This window comes from Pelmatolapia mariae, linkage group LG10_11 (assembly GCF_036321145.2).
Source record: "Pelmatolapia mariae isolate MD_Pm_ZW linkage group LG10_11, Pm_UMD_F_2, whole genome shotgun sequence".
Taxonomy (NCBI): domain Eukaryota; kingdom Metazoa; phylum Chordata; class Actinopteri; order Cichliformes; family Cichlidae; genus Pelmatolapia; species Pelmatolapia mariae.
In genome coordinates this window covers 10,876,855-10,900,187 of record NC_086236.1, presented here as the reverse complement: position 1 = coordinate 10,900,187, position 23,333 = coordinate 10,876,855, and the positions used below count along the sequence as shown (strand labels likewise).

The 23,333-nt window shown below is 41.5% G+C and overlaps 1 protein-coding gene across 2 annotated transcripts in view; it reads left to right on the top strand.

Moving 5' to 3' along the window:
• jade2 (jade family PHD finger 2) overlaps positions 1-23,333 on the top strand; it is a 221,614-nt gene that overhangs the window by 10,887 nt on the left and 187,394 nt on the right. For both annotated transcript variants that reach the window (XM_063485581.1, XM_063485580.1), the window contains exon 2: positions 19,874-19,937. In XM_063485581.1, coding sequence (XP_063341651.1) covers positions 19,874-19,937 — 64 coding nt within the window. The remainder of the gene's footprint in view (positions 1-19,873; positions 19,938-23,333) is intronic.

Below are 23,333 nucleotides of genomic sequence, written 5' to 3'. Positions count from 1 at the left end.
TTGTCTGACATTAAACTGGTCTGTGGCGCAAAAAAGGTTGGGGACCGCTGATGTAGGTGGTATCCTGTTATGGGAAAATGCCTCAAGGGCATATAATTTGGTCAGCGTACGAAAATAAATCAGTGTGCAATAGACATCAATTCTCAAAAGCTGATATATTGATCAAGTCGCCTGAGTCTATAAAATACTGAAGCTGCTTTTCTTACCAGTGGATTGGTACATGTCAGTGGAGGAAAAAGGGAAAGGAAAAAATCATAATAACAAAAAATAAAGTTACTAATAAAGCACCTAAATCGTAATCGTGACATGGAAACAATATTCCTTTAGAAGCCTTTACAAACTGTCGTTTCTAGCATCGTTAACGTTCTTCATTTAAACCATGCTACTGCTGGCAGGGGGTCTTTGTCTTTTGCTTCTCTCTTATGTTACGCTTCACTTAGGGAAGCTTTGCTCCCCTGAGAGCAATACCAGAAAACTAATTCACTTTACGGAGACAACAGTCTTCTGTATTTGACATGAGTAGCAAGTTTCCTTCCATTCGGCGGATCCCCACGGAGCGTTCAGCGGGAGGGGGGACCACAGGGGAGAGGGCTGATGGGAATGGTGATGGTGATATCAGCATCAGAGAGTGACTCATGACTGCTCTTAAGTGGCTCTGAGCCTTCCAGTCAGTTAGATGTGAAGGGGTGGGGGTGTCTATTACCGAGTGAGGTCGTGAGCGCATGAAGTTTCCGGCTGAGATGTTGAGTACAGCTCTGAGCTGCGGTTTGTTTGTTTTTTCACTTCAGGTTCATTGGTGGTTTTCTACCTTTGTGATGGAGCTCTCACTGTATCAGTGGGTTGCACTATACAGCGGCCTGTGTTAAAAAATGTATTGAATAACTGATCCACAACTTATTCCTTTTTTTGTTGAAATGCTGAAGGCTAGTTTCTTAGATATCCTAAACCCAGAATATCTGTCTATCTCCAAGAGCTGAAAGTTAGCAGCACCATTTTAGAGTTCTACCATAATATTAAAGCAGCTTTTAGATGTTGCTTTCACATGACCTTCTCACCACCATAAAACCCTGGAAAGAGTACAGACTGCACAAACACAAGGAGTCCAACTCAACTCCTAGAGGATGGAGGAGGAAATTCTAGTTCCCTGTCACTGTCTATACAGGATGCTTTTGGTCACATTATTGAGTTTGAGCCACCAAAGGAAGTGAAGCACGAGCCTGTGCACAGTCTGCGCAGACAGCTGTATTGATTACGGCAGAAGCGTACGTATCTGTTCCTTCTGACGTGTGAGATGGACAAATGAAAAACTTGCTTTAAATACCTCATGTGTTGACAGGCCATGATGGTCTGCAGCCATGCTAGCAGCTATTTGAGGCTTTGCTTACACATACGCGCACAAGGCAGTACTTTAAGTTTAATGCTTAGCGTTTGTCATACCCCAAAGTACTGGATGTTTTGAACTGACAGTGATACTAGTTAAAAAGTTAGGGGGTAGCCAAAGGGCTTGCATGAAGATTTGTTGAAATGTTACTGAGATACACTCAATTGGCAAATTTCTAATTAGCCAATCACATGCTAGCAACAAAGATGACATAAGTGATGGCATGGTTGTTGGTGCCAGAATTGGCTGGTCTTGGCATTTCAGAAACCGCTCATCTACTGTTACTTTCCCCACAACCGTCCCTAGGGTTTACAGAGAATGGTCAACAGTAGAAAAGGTCCAGTGAGTCGCACCTCTCTGGGCGATGTTGATGCCAGAAGTCAGAGGGGAATGGCTAGATTGTTTGAAGGTGATAGGAAGGCAACGGTAACTCAGTAACTGCTCGTTACAACCGAGGCACACAGAAGAGCATCTTTGAACACATAAGAGATCGAACCTTGAAGCAGATGTGCTACAGCAGCAGGAGACCACACCAGGTGCCACTCCTGTAAGCTCAAAAGAGGAAAAGGAGGCTATAATTTACATTGGCTGACCAAAAGTAGACAAGAGAAGTCTGGAAAAAGGTCGCCTGGTCTGATGAGTGTTAATTTCTGCTGCAGCATTCAGATAGTAGGGCTAGAATTTAGTGTAACCATAGTGTAACCATGTTTTGATGGCTGCTTCCAGCTGGATAGCACACCGTGTCACAAAGCTTAGATCATCTCAAACTGGTTTCTTGAAAAGGACAAAGAGTTCACTGTACTCATATGGCCTCCACAGTCATGAGCTCTCAATCCATTGGAGCACTTTTAGAAACTTTTCATCATGGACCAGAATTTCTGAGGAATGTTTCCAGCACCTTGTTGAATCTGTGCCACGCAGAATAAACTACTACCAAAAACCGTAGGCGCACCATCCTTCCAGAATCATGAGTGCCTACACAAAATTTCGTGGCAGCTTTTCTCAGGACCAAAATTGAAATGTTCCCTCTGAATGTTTACTTGATAAATTTCTTTTTTGATCAATCATCAGTCATTTGCGACAAATTTACCGTATGCGCCAGAACAAAATTGCTGCATTACACATCCTTGATAGTCTAAACTAGAATAGCTTCCAGTTATATTTTTTCACACAGTGATGCCATTGAGTCCCCATGTTTGCCAAGATTATTAACATCTTAATGCCAGATAAATCACAGATGGGAGTGACACGTCCAAATAAAAGAACTACACACAAAACTTGTTCTAACCCGTAGCACTTCATCGAAACAGAACACCAAAAGAACGCCTCACCTCTTCCTCTTGAAGTGTCAGTGTTGAAAGCTGGATCGCAGCCTAATACACTTAGCACGAGAAACGTGCGTGTGTTTTGCTACCTTTCATGTTGCGATGTGTGAGTTAGTCGCCGCCTCCTTTCTTGCACACCTGTTAGCATGAACCTGATGAAGATGTTTGATGTGTGTGTGTGTGTGTTTTTTCTCTTCTCCCCTTTTTTTTCATCAAGCACATACGTCTCTGTGTGCATGCACATACGTTTGATGTTGAGGTAAACACTTGATACCCAACATCACACACTAGTACACACCCACTCTGACATTTTGATTCTTTCAGCTCATTCACAACAGTTGCCCTATTTCTCCATCTCTGTCTCTCTATCTTTGTCTCATCTATCTGTCTCTTTTTCTCTCCCTGGTCTCCCCGCCTCAGTTTATGAATCTTTGTGATTCCTTTCTTTGGTGCTCTTTCTCTCTGTACCTGTCAAACTCTCTTTTTCCTACCTTCTCTCCAGTGACTGTCCAAAAATAGCTGTGTGTGTGTGTGTGTGTGTGGGGGGGTGGATGAGAGACGGGTTGGGGAGAGTGAAAATAGACTTGGATGTGTGTGAGTGTATGCATCGCAGTCTTCCCTGCGTGCCCTCTAGCAGTTGTTGTCTTGCTTGTACACGCAGCATTAGCTCTGCACAGGAACACACACTTCATTAATTGATTCCTGTCCATCGCATCTCATTTTTTTTTACCCCCCCCACACACACCCCCATGAAGGAAAGGAAATAGTCAGTATTGATGAGGTGATCAGTAAACGGGGTTTGAACAGAGGATTGAAAGTGAGAAAACGTCAGGCAAAGAGTGACTGAGTGAGAGGTGGAATTTACCAAAAAAACAAATAGAATTCAAGGACTTGAGGATACAGAGAGCAGCAGCGAAGGAGATTGGATACTGTGATGGAAAGAAATGATAAGGTTAGAGGTGGAAAAGTGAGTGATGGAAAGGAAGCGAGTAAAAGAAAAAAGAAGGAAGAGAAGAAAGTCGTAAGTGGGTGGGGGGGGGGGGGGGGGGGGGTGCAGCTCGGCGTCCTCCAGGTTTGGATGTTGCCAAAGGCTTTTAGAATTTTTTTTATTTTTTTTTAGGCTCTTTGTTCCCCAGGCAGGCAGGTCTTTACTCTGTTCAATCAAGCTACACACAACATTAGGATCATAGCGAAAGAGACACACAAATAAACACACACATTAAATGCACAAATACACAAATCTTCTCCCGCACGCACACGGAGCACTGCCTCAGAGAGATGGCTTGTTATGAAGCAATTTATATGCAAGGATTCTTTATCAAACTGACTGACCTCTGGCAAGTCGAGGAGTGCTGAGCACTGGCCAACTGTTTGTGTTTGTGTGTCTGTGTGTGCGCTGAATGACAGGAAGCTTTACTTCCCGGGTTTTGTTGTTGTTGGTGCTTGCGTCACTTCGGCGCGTGTACGTGCGTGCAGCTGCAGAGCACCTTGCTCATTTGCACTGTTTAACTATTCATTTTTATATGCTTGTTTCTCTTTATGAATAATAAACCAGCATGTATCCCAGCCTCTCTCTTAGGTCGTGCATATGTGCCCAGATGTTCCAGCAGTCACTTAATGTGTTTTTATTGTTGATGGATCTGTTTTCTTCTGACAGCCAGACTGCATGCTCATCTCAAGAGAGGGCTGCACGTGTGTGTGTGTGTGTGTGCGCTCACTGGGCTTCCTCTTAATAATAGATCACCATCATGGTAACCGTTGTTGTGCTGACCTTAAGTGCTGCACAGTGCTAAAACAGACACCAGCCTCCGACTAGTGTTTTCCTGCTGAAGTAAGTGCACCGTCATCCACAGTCTGTCTCTCTCTGACTGGGGACAGACAGACAGCCAAGCAGAGGAGTGACATACTTGCAGACAGTTAAACAGATGGCAGGCAAATGGGTAGACGGGCAGAGAAGCAAAGAGTCAAGCAGTCAGACAGACAGAAAGACAGATGGCCAGCTTATAGGCAGACAGACGGATGGACAGGATGACAAATGGGATGCAGCCAATCATAGATCTGGAAGCTGGGGGACGGAGAAGAGAGACTTTGTTTTTTTTAAGTCAGACTAGGCCAAATAAAAACTCGAATAATCTTTTACGATGCAAATGTGCATTGAGCTGCACACGATCACACGTGGGTTAACTAGCCGTGATTAATCTTACACCCTCAATCAATCGTTCAGTTGAGAGGAAGTGAAATGCTGTGGACTTTGAGTATTGATAAGGTATTTAAAGCAAAGCGAGCACATTTCTTTATTTCAGCATTCCTTAATGTATTTTCTGCTTTTCCCTGGTTTATTTCCTTGTTTTTAGAATTTTATTTTTTTAGTTTTAGTTTTATAGATGAAAGAATTCATTCAGTTATCAGAAAAAAATCATCCGTCTGCTGCTCTACAGGAAAAATCTTTGTTGTTATTGCATCCCTTGTTATTTTAAATGATGTGAAAGTTTTCGTCTTGCTTTTGTTTAGAGGAAACTTACTTCCAAAGGAAGTGACAAAACTCACAGAAAATTTGAAGCACGGAAAGGTGGCACAGTCCCACTCACGGTGTGATTGACAGATCGGATTTGACTATCTGAGTGCAATACCTTTACACATTTACTCTTGCCGGAGGTGGGCCGTATGCTGCTGTCAAGATGTTCTAAAACAAAGAGTGCTTTTTTTATGACACCTTATTTCCCGTTTTCAGCTGTAGTAGCATCTGCTCACTTAATAACGGTGCTGATGAAGTTTTACTAGCTGCAGCGACACACAGTGATCCCTATAAAATGATCACAAGAGTGGATTGGGAAACTCTGCAGGATGCCATGCATGCTGTCAGTATTAGCTTTACTTTTGGGAACCTTTTTAAGTGTTAACATGGTTTTAGAATTAAGGTACTGAATAAAACTTGCAGCTTTGAGGCTTTGAATTTTCTCCATGTCCAAACGTTGTTAAGGATAAAGAGTTTAAAGCCTGTGCTAGCATACACAGAATTAGGTCTGATTACTTTTAAATGTATCCTATTACTTTAGGATATTATTAATGTCACTTTATTGAGTTCAACCCCCTTTTATCTTGAGAACGGTGCTGGAAACATTTCTCAGAGATTTTGGTCCATATTAATATGACAGCAAACTTTTTCCATGCTTCTTCAATTGTCCAATTGTGGTGATCCTCTGAAAACTATAGCCTCAACAGGGCTTGCAAAATCGCTAGCCCGACGTCCCGGAGCTAGCGATATCTCCGGTCGGGCGACCTAAATCTATCTCAGCCTTGCCCGTCGGGCTATATGATAACCCGACGGGCGGGGCTGAGATAGATTTTGGTCGCCCGACCGGAGATATCGCTAGCTCCGGGACGTCGGGCTAGCGATTTTGCGAGCCCTGCTCAATTTCCTGTTTTTATCTGACACCAGACACATCTGGTGAGGTCTTCTGCTGCATTCAGAGATGGTCTTCAGCATAACGTGGTTGTAACGAACAGTTATTTGAGTTAGAGTTGCCTTTGCCACAGCATGTCTGTTATCCTGTCTTCCTTCTGTCACCGCAACCGGTCACGGCAGATGGCCGCCCCTCCCTGAGCCTGGTTCTGTCGGAGGTTTCTTCCTGTTAAAAGGGAGTTTTTCCTTCCCACTGTCGCCAAAGTGCTTGCTCATAAGGGGTCATATGATTGTTGGGTTTTTCTCTGTATGTATTATTGTAGGGTCTACCTTACAATATAAAGTGCCCTGAGGCGACTGTTGTTGTGATTTGGGGCTGGATAAATAAATACATTGAATTGAACTGAATTTGTCTCAGCTCAAAGCAGTCTGGCCATGCACTCTCCGTGAGTTTTCAGCTTGGGAGATCATAAGAGTTTCATGACTTCAAAAATCTGTGTTTCTTACAGTATTATTTGGAATGACGACTGCATTCGCTGCCCAAACATTGTAGCATATGTTTTAGGAAGGCACTGAACCTTCTTGCCTTAACAGGTTACCAATTTACATCACATATTTATGTATGCATTAATTTTTTGTTGTAACTAAACCCTGGTCTTTTAATTCAAGAAATTTTAATTTGGTGTATGAACATTCCCAAGCTTTTTTTACTTTGGTTTGGCCATTTTTAGATTCTCAGTGGCTTCTCGTGAGAAACGTCACAAACAAATTTAAACAAGTGAAGTGAACTCACAAAAAAACCTAAGGGACATTAGCTTTTTATGACTAAAAAAGCGGACAGGCTGCACCTCCTTTGCTTGCTGTTTTTTTTTGCAGTGCAGTTTAATGGTGAGTGCATTCACTGGAGCATTTTTAATAAATGGGATTTCATTGTACAGACTCATGCTTCAGTTCAGCAACACTCGATGATACACCTTTCAAAGTGAATAAAGTTTCCGAAATCTTGCTTCTAACATGCACAAATGTAAATTCAGCCTTCGTCTTTGAGGAGCATGCACACTTGGTGTCTGTGCTGTAGCTTACTCTACTCTATATGAACTGCTAAAACCAGCTGAGTCATGAATTTCTTTCCCACCTGCTGTTCGCTGCCCGCGTACGGCCGTTTTCTCAAGCCTGATATGTTGCACATTTCAGAGGACAGTCCCCTTTAAACATTCAGTCAGACACAGTGCTCTCAGCAGTGTCATAGTCAGCCAATTAATTAGCTCCCCAGGCAACTTGGCTTTTCCCAGCATGCATTAGTCAACCTTCTCACTGTAAATGGTTTGGGCTGACAGAAAAACCATGAACAGAAAATGTGGCTTATACCAGCTAATACCTAAGCTGTCTTTCTAAGCCCAGTAAAACTCACTGACACACGTGCGTGCACACATACACGCAACATACGTTTACATATTTGGATCCAGAGCATTACGCAGCAAAGCTCCACCTAGTTTTAATCTCAGTAGAAGTGTAATCAGCCAGAGTAATTGGGGAAAAAATAATGGACTAGATTGCACATGACAGCTAATCTGAATTAATCTGAGCTGAAGTAGACCAGACTGGTTTTTGAAGGCAGACTTTAACGGCTGATAGTAACATCTTAACGTAAAGCAAAGTGATGATTACCACTGTATCAATCACACCGTTCCTGCACATTAATTGGGACACGCGGTTCGATGTGGAAAAACTTTGGATGGTTTTTGTAGTTTTCCTGCGTATGAAACAATCAAGATGCAATTAAGGTGCAGATGCTCAGCCTTAATTCATTGAAGATAAGTTAATTAACCACTGAGGAATAACATCCATTTTTACACACACTACCCTATTTTCAGGGGCTTAAATATAATTGGAAAAATTACAGACGGAAACTGATTATTTTTAATACTTTGTTAAGACTGCCTGATATCTGGAAACCACAGACATCACAATTTATAATGCATTGCTAGGCATTTATTGTAGCTGTCTTCATTTGTAGTTTGCTTTTCTGCCTTCAGTTATGTTCTCTGGTTGTAAAATACATAGTTGATGAGGTTGAGATCATGTGATTAGCTCAGCTACTGAAGAATATTCTGCTTCCTTACCTTTAAAAACGTCTGGGTTTACATTAACAGTATGTTTCGGGTAATTTTCCATCACTACTGTCACATGCCTGAAAGAATAGCTCTATATACTGCAGAGAGCTTCTGTCTGCTTCTGCTTTCTGTCACGCCATCAATAATTATAGTAACCCAATGTGACTGGAAGCCACACGTCCATGCATCCCCGTGACACCTATATGTTTTGCAGGTACTGCGTTATGCATAGGCTTGTAGCCCATTCCAAGTTCCCACCATTCGGGTACAGGTTGATCTTAGTTTCTTCTGTCCACTCTGGTGATCATCAGTATGAGCCTTGTGTGAAGAAGCCTTCTTTTTTATGATGGGCTTGGATAATAATATACCTCCTTCCTGGAGCAAAACTGCTCATTTACGTCTGTAGTCCCGGGGCAGATCACATAAAAATGTAAATCATTGAAAGGATCCTGCGCTCATCTACCTTTGTGGGAATCTGTGGACATCTAGGGTTGGTCATGATGTTGAGCTCAGCGGCCACTGATTTGGTCATTCCTAATAATCCTGCATTTTGTCTGAGTTGTTATTATTATTATTATTATTATTAATTAAGTTAATTATTTGCCTGTTTCACATGCATTTGGTCCTCCTGTGACTGGATGTTGTTGGTTCCCAGAAACAGCTTCCAATGGCAAATACCACATTTGGAATTAACTCCAGACTTTTAACAAGCTTTATTTATGGGGAAAAATGAAGAAAAAAATCACATCTGGCTCATGAAACAGGGAATTGTCCAATTTCATTCAAGCCCTAAGTCCTCACTGTGTAATACAATAATTTTGGGCAACCCTTTGAATTACAGCTGAGAGTCTGCACTTCAGTTGCACTCTGATTGTTTCCTCTGAAATCTGTTGTGGTGCAAAGAGGCAAAATGGTGAAACTTAGAGAAAAAGAGAAACCATAACCAACTCTTTTGGCTCTTTTTTTTTTTGTTACATACTTGGGTCACAGGGCAGCGGATAGCATGTCAACACCTACAGTGTGTATGAGTGAGTGTTTGAATGTGGTCTCTGTCTCTTTGCCTGTACGCTTGTTTTTTTGGGTTACTGAATTTAACTAATTCTGAATTGGATGAAATGGAGACCAGGTTGTGATGCATTTTTTTTAAATGAACCAGATCAATAGGAAATGTGGTTTTGTTTAATGTACTTTAAAGTTCTTTTATGGTTTAAGTGTGTTTATTATGTTTGTTCATACTTATTTTCTAATTTGTTGTCATTACAATCAGATTTCTGTTGTGCGAGGCTAACAGACTGCTGTATGCCTCTGCAGCTCCTCTGTCTTCCTCTGAATTTTTTTTAATAGTCTCCCGGTCGGTTTAACTTCCGAGCTCTGTGAACTCTCTGCTGTATTGATCTGGAATTCCTGATACCTCAGTCCTTCTCTCTGCTCTTTCCTAAACTTAATTCCTTCCTTTTTTTTAGACCTGTTTAGCCACACCAAATCACATTAGTTCGTGACATAGTTAAATATTTCATTCTGTTTGATGGTCTTCTCCTCTTTGTACAACAGGGTTTCATTGATTCTGACAGCTGGCTGCCTCCAGCTATTGTCCTGCTTCAACTCTGACGAAGTGCAGAGCTATTATAGTACGGGATCAAAATGCAACACAAACCAACAGCGTTGTGATGGAGTGAAACACATGAATGCAACAATATGCCCTGATAGAGCAGTATTTAAGTCATCTATAATTTTTGGGCTACAGAGTAATAGAAAGTACTTTCCAGTATTTTTCCCAGTGCTTCAGATTGTTTGGATTTTGGATTTTTGACTGTTGCTTTTTAATAAAGAATCTTAAATCCAAACATATCATAAAAGACAGTCTCACATTTATTCCTAAAAAATGTTTTTTAACAGATATGGAAAGTTGTTGGGTAATCGACTACTTGGCTCTATATTATCATGTATTACATTATATCTAAAATGATGCATTGATGCAGTATAATTCGGTACAATACATCCAAATGTGTGCAGCTGTCGACTCATACACACAGCACTGCATCATAAAACATGGGGCAGTTTGATGCACTCAAATAAAACAGTCTCATAGCACTGATAATAAATGACATCAGGCAACAAAGTCCTGTAATCTGCTTTTTGAAGGTTCCTGCAACATAATGCTTCGGCCTTTGCCGTTGTAAATATGATATGGGGATGTTTCTCTTTGCTGGGATTCCCCTCGGTGGCTGGCAGCCAAATATCACACTGTTCACTTAAAGCCAGCTGGCTTCTTTTTGCGATTCTTTTTAATTCCAATAGTTTTAATTAACAAGTTGATATTCACGTATGTTTTACGGCAACAGTAAGATGGCTCGATATTATGGCAGTTAGTTTGATCAGAGTAGACATCATTACCTACAAAATAATCTAAAAATAATCTGCTCGCAACTTAATGTTCATCCTGCTCCTTATCTGGGATCAAAAACACAGCGACAGGAGTCTCAAGGAAGATGCCCCTCCACCCAGCCACCACCCTCTGCTCTTCCAGGAGCAAATGCTGGGGCTCCAACAGCTGAGAGATATAATCTCTTCAGCATGTCCTGAATCTGTTCTCCAACTTGGAGCTACACCCAATCCTTGAGAGTAGAGAAGCTAGTCTGAAATGGACACCCACCAGAGGAAGCCCATTTCAGTAGCTTGTATCCGTGATCTTATTGTGTCGGGAGTCACAGCTCACGACCGTAGGTGAGGGAGGGATTGTGAATCGAGTGGCAAGTCAATAGCTTTGCTTTCACACTTGGCTCTCTCTTCACCAAAGTAGATTTGTATGTCATCCCCATCCCTGCCAATGCTGTGCCAATCTGCAGGTCATCCTAACCCTGAGATAATGTTCTCCAATTGGGGCAGCAACTCATCCAGGAGTGGGCAATCCAACCTTTTCCAGCTGGGAACCATGATCTCAGACTTGGAGGCGCTAATTCTCAATCCTGCTTGGCTGTAGACCGTCCCAGTGTGATCAGGAGGTCAGTGTCTGATGAAACCAAAAGAACCCCATCATCTGCAAAAAACAGAGGGTTGGTTCAGAGGTCACAAAATTGCAAACTTTCCGGCATTTGTTGTTTTGAAATTCTGTCCATTAATAGTTTGGTGAGCCCAGGTGGAGTCCTTCCACTGGGAACAGGCCCGACTGATATCAGATTTTTTACACTGATATATTGGCAAATAGCTCATGTTGAGCTCTACTTTCAATGCGTTTGTACAGGGTCCTCATGTGTCAAGCAAAATAGATACAGATGAATAGATTACTTTTATGTACGGTGAAAAAAATGCATCTTAATTCGGAGAAAAGACTTGTGAGTATAAAAGTTTCAACCATTAGTTATAGGTGACCATGATGCATAAGCATTAAATGTAGGATGCTTGTTTTTTCTGCTCCTAGAAATGTGAAAGTCATAGTGTTCTTTACAATCAAGTACTTCATTCAGAGGGGCTCACCAAAAAATAATATAAAAGATTTCATAAACTGCTTTGATGTTTAGCTGCCATTGTAGTCAGCACTTTGGGTAAGCAGCAAAAGGAAAGTCAAAAGTCAAATTAAAAATAGATTCAATTATATAAAAAAGTGATTTAAACCATTCTGGCTCCAGAGATAAAAGCATGCTGTACCATCTGTTGTAGCCTTTTGGCAAGAAGGCAGACCATCACATACTCCCTCTTGTTTCTCTCCTTTTGTCTCTTTCTTTTTGCTTTTCGATTCAGGACGTAACCCAGTGCAGACCTGGTGTTTGGTTCGCTGCACTGATAGATATAAAGTTGTACATTTGCAAGTCGTTTCCCTCTCCTTTTCTCCCTCACCCACCCCGTCTCTCTGTAGAACACAAAATATCTCAATCTGCAGGCTAAGCTGGGGTTCACTGAACTGATTGAAGACATGGTTGTGCATACTGCATGAGAGGAAGGAGGACGGAGAGACATACAGTAGAAAATAGGAAGTAAGGTCGGGCGACTGAGCGAAAGGAAAGGAAGGGTATCAGGTGCAGATACAGAAAAAGTGAGGCAGAGCGGGAGAGAAAAATTGAGAAAATGAACTTAGTGGCTGTTCTTGGCAGTTGTTGAGCCGTTGGTCTGCTTTCTGCCTTAGGTGATTCTGCTCCAAAAAAAAAAACAGGAGGGGAGGGGGATTTTTAAGGCGATACAGTGACATTTCCAATTACTGTCAAGTCTTTCACTTAAATGGGCCAGCAATTCCCCCTTTACGCATGCATTGAGAAATGCTGGGTTACCACAGGACAGGAGGTTAAAGAGACTGTCCGCTTAGCTTACAATCACAGCTTCAGCCCTCATGATAGCTTTATGTCTGGTTAACTAAAGATACCAGCAGTATCTTAAATAACAGGTGAGATTTTAATGGGCAAAATAGAACAATTAATCCTTTATTTTTGTATTGTGAAAATGGTTGGTAGGTTAAATAACTTGAGCGGCCAAAATTTGCCAGATTGGCTGACAACGCTTTGTTGTTCTGGTCAATTCAGTGAAAAAAATTGAAAAAGAAAGGGAAATGGTGCAGCCTTAAGAGGAAAAATCTTTATAATTCAGTCCAAAACATATGAGTGCCTGGCTACTGCTTAGATGTACTGCTTTTATCCTAACAGGCATAGTCCAAAACAGTTGCAGGACTAAAAAACACCAAAATTGGAACCAAAAGTGGGCTGTGAGTAAGTAAAATGAACCCAGCTCTCCAACTGCTACTCTAACATTATACAGAGAATTGCTTTGGACTGTCTTCACACAACGGGGAATAAGTTTCGGGATTTTGTACTTCACTAAGTAACAGCTTGTTAGCATTAACAGCAAACCACATGAAATCCAAGTGTCAGAAGCTAGCTATGAGCTCACAGTGCCAGGGTGCAAACATTCCCTTCCTCTGTAAAGACAAGAGTCTGGTTGAATGGCTCTGTAATCAACCATCTGTTAAATGCAAAACCTCCTGTGCAATAATTGTCGCATTATTTACGCCTATGCTGTTTTGCAACCAGCAGCCGCTACCTCGAGGCCTTGGTCAACACAAAAGACATGCTGAAAGATTCGCTTTAGGTAATTATTTTTTTTCCTTCAGCTTTATTTTAAAACTAAACAAGTTGACCTTTGCCATTCAAATATTTAAAGCAAACTATATTAACGACTCTACAGCGTTCCGACTGTGTTGTATGCAGGGTTTTTTTCCTGGAAATATCTTTTTAACCTGTTATAGAAATATTAGAAGGTTTGCCATGTCAAGATTTTGAGTTGTGATGGTACCAAAAGCACACTTTCTATGCATTACATCAAACACGGGTCGCGACTGTGAGCCAGGATAAGCAATCCCAGAATCCCTAATTTTAATATTTCCGGCTTTCTGTACAACCCCAATTCCAAAAAAAGGGTGCCTGTTAAATATGAATAAAAACAGAATGCAGTTATTTGCAAATCTCATAAACCCTTATTTTATTCACAGCGGAACAGAAGAAAAATGGCATGGCAACACATCTGAAAAAAGTTGGGACAAAGCCATGTTTACCACTGTGTAACATCCCCTGTTCTTTTAACAACAGCCTGTAGATGTGTGGGAGCTGAGGAGAGCAGCTGCTGGACTTTAGAGAGGAATGTCGTCCCATTCTAGTCTGATAGAGGATTCTAGCTGCTCAACAGTCCTCTGTCTTCTTTGTCATTTTTTTCCATTTTATGATGTGTCAAATATTTTCAATTGGTGAGTCCAAGTCCAGCATTTGGACTCTTCTACTGTGAAGCCATGCTGTTCTAATGGATGAAGGATGCTGTTGATCATATTGCTGAAATATGCAAAAAAGACATTATGGGAGCGTATGTTGCTCTAACACCTGTATATATGTTTTAGTATTGATGGTGCATTTCCAGATGTGCCAGTTCAGTAGGCACTGTTGCACCCTGATACCATCAGAGGTTAAAGTTTTTGAGCTGAGTGCTGACAAAAGCCTGATAGTCCCGCTCCTCTTTAGCTGGGAAGATGCTGCGTCTGTGTTTTACAGAAAGAACTTCACTATTCGTCTTCTTTAAACAGAACATTTTTCCACTTTTCCACAGTCCATTTTAAATGAGCCTGAGAGAAGCGGTGTTTCCAGACCGTGTTCACATGTTGCCTCTTCTTTGCATGATAGAGCTTTGGATACCACAGTGAACTGTTTTTAGTGATTTCTGGAAGTTTTTCTGAGCTCGTGCTGTGATTTCCACGACAGAATCACGTCTGTTTTTGATGCAGTGCCACCCGAGGACACGGACATTATTATTATCAGCCTTTTCTCCATATTTCCTGAATCTGTGCACGGCAGATGATGAGATATTCAAAGTCAGTTCTACTTCAGGGAACATTATTTGGAAATTGTTCCAGAATTGCAGGTTTTTTCTTTCTTTCTTTTTTTTTTCAGATTGAGGAACCGCTGCTCATCTTTACTTCAGAGAAGCTCTCCCTCTCTAAGATGCTCTTTTTATAACCAATCATGCTGTAAATGAATCCAGTTAGTTTCTTTTCAGTACACTGGTAGAGTTGTAGTATGAGACGTCCTTGTAGACATTTTAAAATGCCAGGACATTTTGCATACCTTGATTGATGCTCTTTAAAATCTCGTGGGATCCAGTGAATAATCCTTTTGTGTCTCTCGACTTGTGGCTTGAGTTTGTTTCTTTTTTTTTTTTCTTTTTGATCGAGCACCTGCAAAAGGTTTCCTGACGTACGCTCTGCACCGTCTTCTTGGTGTGTTTTCATTCAGTTTGGGTTTACCACCTCGTTCTTGTCATCACCAGCTCCTGCTGTTGATCTTTGGTCAGGCTGTTGAGCGACATCACCGTGTATGTTATTAGGCAGCTGGAAAAGGAGATGCTAATGCGCACACGCTGTGGTTTGCTCAACTCGCACAGAAAAATAAATAAATCGAATAAAAACCAGTGTTTTGCAAGAGAGACACCTGGCTGTTTTTAGTGCTCAGTAAATTGACCGGCTGGCTCAAACCGCAAACCAGGTCGTCTGAAGCTCAAGCTCTGAATCTATGTGTTTATTCGAGCCCGTGCCACAAAATGTCTCTGTTGCAGTTGCTTTAAAACACTCCCAAAATGACTCATTTAGCAGGTTGGTGTAAAAAATAGACCCTCAAACTTATTTTATGTCTTATTTTCTCAGTGTTGACATTTTCCTTTAAGCGGTCAGGAGAGAAATGACTGAGCTGCACATGGAAAGAAAAAAAACCCCAAAACACATTGGTAGCCTGAGCGTGGTTTAAGTGGGTCGTCTGCGAGTTTAATAGGCGAGGGGAAACCCTGAGATGGATCCAAGCGTGCAGACTTGAAGTCAGACAGTCGTAGCCGGAGGAAGTCAGTGATATACTTAACAACTCCCCTCAAAGGCAGGAAGACGAGGTAAAGCTAGACAGATGGGAAGAGGTGGAAAGACGGCGAGAGAGAGAGAGAGAAAGGCAACAGAGGTTGAGGAAGTCAATAATGTACTTAACCTTACTCCACAGACTCCGTGTCCCTGTTATTGTAAGGCAAGTAAAGACAGGAAGGGGGGAGGAAGAGGGGAAGAGTGAAATGGCAGGACTCTGGAGTGGAAATGGTCACAGGCAGCAAAGAAGCGCGGCTTTTTTTTTGTTTTCGTCAGCATAAATGTCAGAGTACTTAAGTGTGTGCAGGACAGGCGGGGAGGCCAGGCTACAGGAAGAGCCCATATAAAAGGGAATAGCCCAGTTTTACTGGCACATAAATCTCTCCTCCCCACTCTGAAGGTTGCAAGACAGCTCCTCTTTTGGGCTTCTACCTTCAGTCTGGCAATACGCTAAAACCTCTTTTTTCTGGACTTTATCTTTTCCTTTTTCTTTAGCTCAGTCTGCTTCAGACTCTCTTGACCTATACCCCCTTTTTTCCCCTTTGACCCTCAAGCTAACAGCAGGCAATAGATTAACAACATTTTATTGGGCTGTTTGTCCCCACCCCCTTTTTCTCTTCACTATTCTTTCTATTCACTTCTGGCCAGAGATGGATTTTAAATTAAACTCAGTTTGTGAAAGTAAGCTTTATTTTTAGTCTCTCATTATAATATACCATCATTAACATTTATGTGTCTGACTTTGTATTTATTTGTGTGCTGATCTGACAGCATTTTGACTTTCATGCCTGTGGGTTCCTTCTGATCTTTGCCCACATTTAACAATTAAGAAATGCTCAAATTCAGGGTGGCAAAAGATGCCGAAGCTTAAGTGATTTTTGACACGACACAGACCGTCAATCTCTTTGCTTGAGCGAAGAATGCAATTTCCTCTAGAGCGTTCACAAATATTATAAACACATAGTTTATTTAATTACGAAAAGAGGGTCTCCAGATATTTTTAAATGGAGTGTTTATTGAACCTTTTGACTAAAAAAAAAAAGTAATTTGTTGAATATGTTATTTTTTAATTTGTATCATCTGTTTTCAATGTTTGTTTTTTTTGCATAAAATGTGCCATTTATTTAGCTCTTTTTACATCTCATGGTGTAGAAGTCGCAAAACCTCATCTATCAAATATACATTTGGCTTCAAAGGGATACGTTTATGTACAAAGTTGCTCAACAGCTTTTGGGGAAACTTTTGTTGGCTAACCAAAACCAATTTTTGGCTAAATATTTGAAATGGACAAAAAGTTATTTAACAGTATTTTGAATTCGAATTGAAAAAAATATTTCAATTTCAATATTAGAATCATTAATAAAGCCTGAGGGGGCTTTTCAGGGGCGTGCCAAGTTTTAGGGAGTTAAAAAGAAGTCAGAAATCAATCAAACAACAACCAATACAACTTACTTCTTCTAAATACCTGTAAGTTATTTTATCTTGATATAAATAAATAATAGTATTGTGCTTTACTTTTTTGTCCTTTTATGTAAAATTTGTAAATTTGTGCAAAACAATCATAATTTAGCATTAAAATTATTATTTTAATTAAAGAGTTTTCGCATACTGGAACACAAAAATGATTTTGGTAATTACCATAACTGTTAATCTATAGCAAACCCTATATTGAGTGGTTGTCTAATTAATATTTTAAGCACTGTATGTATCATTAGCTAAACTAGCCACGAACGATGGTGATGACACTAGTTGACATCATTTTGCTGCGCTGCATACTCTGCTACATGTTGACGCATCTTTTTCTGCATTTCTTTCTCACATCACTGCATATCGGAAAACATTTACCTATACTCTAAAACCAAGCCGTACTTTTAGACTTTGTAGATGCTTGCTGTAATATACACAAGAAGCTAAATTACATAATTGGAAGGCTACTGTGGATATGGGTACCCGGTGGCTTTTAATTTTGCACTGCATGTATCTTTTCTAATTAAAAAATAAAACCAGCTTGAAATGGTTACATCTGAAATTAACGGTTGTTAGATAATAAAGTTGAGTATCTCCCTGATACACTAAATACATCTGCTGTGTTATGTACAGTAAGCTGATCTCTGGGCCCATTCATATTGAGCGATACCCTTTATGACTCAAGTGTTTTGCAGTCTTTTTGCGGAGGAGGCAAACTTTCTGTATTCTTGGTTCTCATAAGATGAAGGAGTCCTTTGGAGTTTTCTCGCTTATATCGAGTGTTTGCAGTCTTTTACGTCATATAAGCACATCGAAGGCGTTTCCGATCTTCAAAAAACACACAAAGCGGAGAATTTCTATAGAAATATGCTTTTACTTCCAGTCTGTTTACATTACCTTGCTCCTTTTAGTTTCTGTTTGTTGGTCTTTTAGACCTAAAGACCACCGCATGATTTTTTGTTAACCTCCCGCCGCTACTTGTTGAGCAGTAGTGAAGCTGTGAAAATGGCGACGCAAACTAGAAACACTTTCATAGTACGAGTTGTTCCTTAGTATTGCAAACATGTTTCGAAAGCTTTACTTTGAAGGCAGATGTTTCTGTCGCACTTTTCACACTTTGATTACTGTTGATGACTGTTTGCAGCCAAATCACTGCCTCATATACAAACATCTGCAAAGCAGTAGCGAGGAGGTTTCGGTACAGCACCGTATACCTCTTTGTCACCAGTTTCACCTGCCAACCGGCACCAGCGCTCAGCAACTCTTCTTCTTTTTCCTTCAACTTCATCTTCATCTTCTTCTGATTTCCCCCTGGCATCCTCTTCTGCCTCAACCACCCTCTGCACACCCTTCTTCACTGTATCCGTGAACCTCTGCTGTGAACTTCCTCTTTTCCTCCCGCCTGACAACTCAAAATTTAATATCCTTTGTCGAATATATCTGCTACACCTCCTCTGTGCACATCCAAGCCATCTCAGCCTTGCCTCACCAGTGTTGTCTCCAAATTGCTCAACCTGAGCTGTCCCTCTCATGTACTCTGATGCTCATCCTGGTCTTTTAAACTCGTAAGCATTTTGTAGACCTTCCCTTTAACTCTTGCTGTCAAACATTCCCCCCCCGACACTCGTGTCCACCCTCTCCAACCTGCCTGCGCTCTCTTCTTTACCTCTCTTGTTGCTTTGGATGGTTGACCCCAGGTAATCTTCACCATTAAACCTCCCTCTATTTCGCACACATGTATTCTGTCTTGTTTCTACTGGCTTTCACTCCTTTTTTTCTCCAGAGCGTGCCTCCACCTCTCTCCATTCTTATTTACCTGCTTCCTGCTCTCCCTGCAGGCCTTTCATTGTAACCCCACAATCAGTGAAACTCTGAAATGTGCATGAATTTGCATTGAGTTGCTGTGCTCTTGTGCGCCTTCGCGTCTCTTAGCACAGTAGGCTCCCAGTGGATTTGAAGAAAATTGAAAAATGTTGCAGGACAAAGCGAAAGGTGGTCAAAAATCTCACAGTCTTCTATGCCTTTACAGCTTGCTTCTCCACTTCTTTAAAAAAACATCACTGAGTGAAAGCAGGTTTTATTCCCATCACTGAAACACTGCTGTGACTTTGCAGTAGAACAAATTCCTTCTGGATCAAACTGAATAGCGGCCCAAAGCTCAATTTTAGTTTTCAATGCTTATCTTAGAATTAGAAAGATAAGGTGACAAATGAACATAATGCTGTTATTAGAAAGAGATGTCCAGATGATAGAGGTTGCTTTTTAGTGCGCTTTATCACAAAGAAACACAGCTGCTTAGAGCTTTAGAAAGCGTCCTAGATTTTATCTGGATGAGAGAAGCCTGTGTTTTGTTTTGCTCTCACTTGATTTGGTTTCACTCCATTATAATGAAGAAAGGAGTACCTTCAGTATTGAAACAGATGCATAAGAAAGGGTCTTGTGCCAAAGCTGGCAGTGAATACAACGCTAATAAAAGGATGGATTCATTGTCGACTAGTACAAGGATTCCCTCTGTATGTGCGGTGGTGGTGGTGGTGGTGGTGGCGGTTGGGGGGTGGTGGGAGGAAAAAAAATGGAACAACTGTATCCCAGGGAGTCCAGAGTGCTAATGTGTAACGGTGATCAAGTCAGTTTATTCTGGCAGGCTGCCTGCTGGAGGCTCTGACAGATTGGTGCCATCAGCACATTATTTCATTAACACTTGTGTTTTCATGGTGAACATCTTCTCACTCGTCATTTTTCTCTCTCTCTCTTGCCCCCCTCCCTCCCTCCCTGCCCGCCTGCCTGCCTGCTTGCCTGCCACCCCCCTAACAGATGGAGAGCGAAAAGAAGAGGAGAAAATACTCCACGAGCAGCAACGACTCTGACACCACTGACAGTAAGTTGGGATTCAGGGAAAGGGTATCTGTGTGTGCGTGTGTGTGTGTGTGTGTGTGTGACGAGGAATCCTGAAAGTGTGAGAAAAGCGAGTTCCTCTGCTGCTTTTATACGGTGAGCTGCCTGGTTTTCGTCAATTCCCACTGAGCATTTCTCGTATTCACTCTCCATATAGACTTTCCTCCTGTCTCATGGTTGTCCTCCCTCTGCTCATTAAGACTTGCCATTTTAAAACCGAGCTACACTGGAAACATGAGCATGATTTAACCAGTTAGCATAACAGAAATCACCGGTGGGAATAAGAACTTAAGGTTTGAAGAATAAAGTCTTTATTTTTAGAATAAGTGTGAATTTGTGGGAAAATGTCGTTCTTTGAGAGAGATGTTGCTACGAAAACAGATTGTGGTGCATCATTATTGGACGAGCAGATTGCAAAATTTGAGGCATTTTGAAACGGAGCCTGCAAATACAGGTGGTTTACTTGGGCAGTACCACAAGGAATGCCATCTTTTTCAGTTTATGCAACACAAAACAGCCATCTGTGTAGTAAGTACGACTTGGGGTCTCAGAGGCTCGTCTTGTCCCTTTTAACAGAAAAACCTTCTTTTAGGTGTTTTGTATAATTGCATGTTGATCCAGTGGTTATCACCGTTCCCTCACACTGGTTTAAATCCTTCAGTCGGCTAGGACCCCTCTGCGTGGGGCATGTTGTCCGTGTGCTTGTGTGGATTCTCTCCGGCTTCCTCCCAAAGTCCAAAGCCTTGTGTTTTAGCTTAATTGGAGATTGCTTTGACCGTATGACTTGTTTTCTGTCTCTCTGGCTGGGCCATAAAGGGGTACTGGATTACCCCTCCAGGGTGTATCTGACCTTTCGCCTCATGACAGCTAGGATAGGCTCCAGCCCCCACGACCTTGAATTGGATAAGAAGTTAGGAAGATAGATGGATGTCCCCCTGCGTGTGACATTTTAACCATTCTTCCCATGCAAAGTTCCATTATTTGCAAAACCTTGAGGGTTTTCTTGCACGTATCATCAGTTTCAGGTCCACCCACAACATTTCAGTGGAGCTAAAATCTGTACTTGACTGTATATTGTACAGTCCCTTGTGTCTTTTCCATTTTCTCTAACTGGTACAAAGGTCTGTGTATTTAGGTCTTGTAATACTTTGTTAAAGTAAAGAGAAGATGTGCAGATCCAGATAAACCCTCTCTGAGCTCTCCGGGGAAATCGAGTTGATGCTGCATGATTACGATAAGAATTATTAAAAACAAAGTTGGAAGTTGCGTTTTGAATACAGTTGAACTTGATGAACTATGTCAGTAAACACACCACAAACTGCAACCACGCTCTTTTTTTTCTTTTCAGAAGATGCATTATCGCGTCAATTCTCACGCCTTCGCCAACCTCTGCTGAGGTTGGCATCTCTCTATCACCACCGAAAAAGTAGATTCAGCTCACATTATCGATGTTTTGGTGTGCATCAGGTTTGGTTCTTTATTAATATCTGGTCTTGGATATCTCAGACAAAGCCGTCTTTTGCTTGCAGGGCATGTCTGGATGTCAGTTCTGGATGTGTTTGAGCTCCCCACTTTACTAAATTAGGTGCTTAATACACGCAGACTGTAGCCTCAAAGTCAATAAAGCAGACATCTGACATTTGCACTGTGCAGTTAACTTATTATGTCTGGCCTTGTGTGCTTTACATTTAATGTTGAGCATATAGTTAATTAGCCGAGTGACAAATTGATATTATAGGGTGGGATGCATGGTTTGATGGAGTGGCAGATATGTTTTCCTCCCAGAGTTAATGACACAAACTCAAACAACTTCTAAGACAAGCAGACAGGCAGTCCTCTAAGACGAGAGGATAGGAACATCTGGCCAGACTACCACATGTCTGTCACTGGCAGCTTCTGTAGAGAAATGAATCTGTTAACAGTCTTCGAATGAAATACGTTGTTATACAAGCACAAATGGCCACAACAGCTGATGACTGTCTTTAAAATACGAGGGTTTATTCACTGAAGACAGCCAGCGATTTCAATTTCACTCTAAATGTCATTCTTCTCGGCTTTTGTCAGTTCAGTGTGACTAATTCTTGGCATTTTCGCGGCAGGCATTTTTGCAGTAAGCAAATATATTTGTTTGACTATTCCCTTGGCAATATTAGAGAACAGATCAAAATTAGACCCATCAGAAAGCGAGCTGTAGAATTAAAAAAACAACAGAACCTGGCATTTGTTTTAGTGTCGCTAAACCCGGCTGCGCTAATGAGGTTTTCAGATATTATTTTAATGCTTGTCTAAATTAGTATAAATAAAAGAGTTATCCTTTCACAGCGTGGTGCCTTGAAAACTATAATGATAAAAGAATTCTCACCCATGTTGTGGTACATTTGTGTGTACGCCAGAGCAAAATATTTTCATTTGTGACAGTCTTTTTCTGGAGTTAAATCCAGTTTGGTATTTCAGCTTAATGGAAATCATCAATACGACGGCACTGTAGTGATAGAAGAGATTAGAGAAAGAGAAGCACTGACATTACTCTAGAAGCTTAAGCAGGGATCTGATCAGGAAGAATCGTCAGTACTTTTAATACCTTCTCATTGAGCTCCAGTGTGCTGAGAAATCTTGGACTGTCGAATTCATGCAGATGTTATTTCACACATACCGCCAGTTTAAATACTGCCGCTGACCAAACATTGCAGTGGAACTCCCCGATGACAGGGGCCTTCGCCGCAGCAAGACAGCGGGCGTCAGGAATGTCTTGAGGAACACAACAAAGAGCCTGGTTGCAGCCTTCAAATTCCAAATTCTGAACATCTGCCAGATGCACCGGAACAGGCCTGATCCCTGGATGCCCCACCCTACAACCCACAGGACCCAAAGAAACTGCTGCCAACTTCACAGCGGCATACGCAACAGGGACACCCAAGATGTGTTATGCCCATGCATCGAGGCGTCCAGGATGTTTTGGCAGCATGAGGCGTAGCCGTACACAATATTAGACAGGTAGTATAGTCGTGGCTGATCAGTGGGGATCTACAGCCAGATTAAATCTGGGAAATGTAGTCAAACTGTTTACACTACAGGCTAAAATGACCTCTGAAGGGCTTAACTGTTGTGTGGTCACAGCCCTGCGTGTATAATGTATTTTACAACAGGTTTAACAGGCTGTTTTGCAGACCTGACCGAGCCACCCCGCGTTGGAGGCCATACACTTTGCTTTATAATCAGCCTTTAGCTGTTAGCTTCCCCTGCTCACTGCAGTGTGGGCTCCAGCTGCATCTGCTCACTGGAGGTTATCAGATTTCTAATTGAAGGATGGCCATGATAATTTTGGCTGCTGTGCATCCAGCGTGGCTTTTAATTAACACACGGCCACGATGGTAACTTC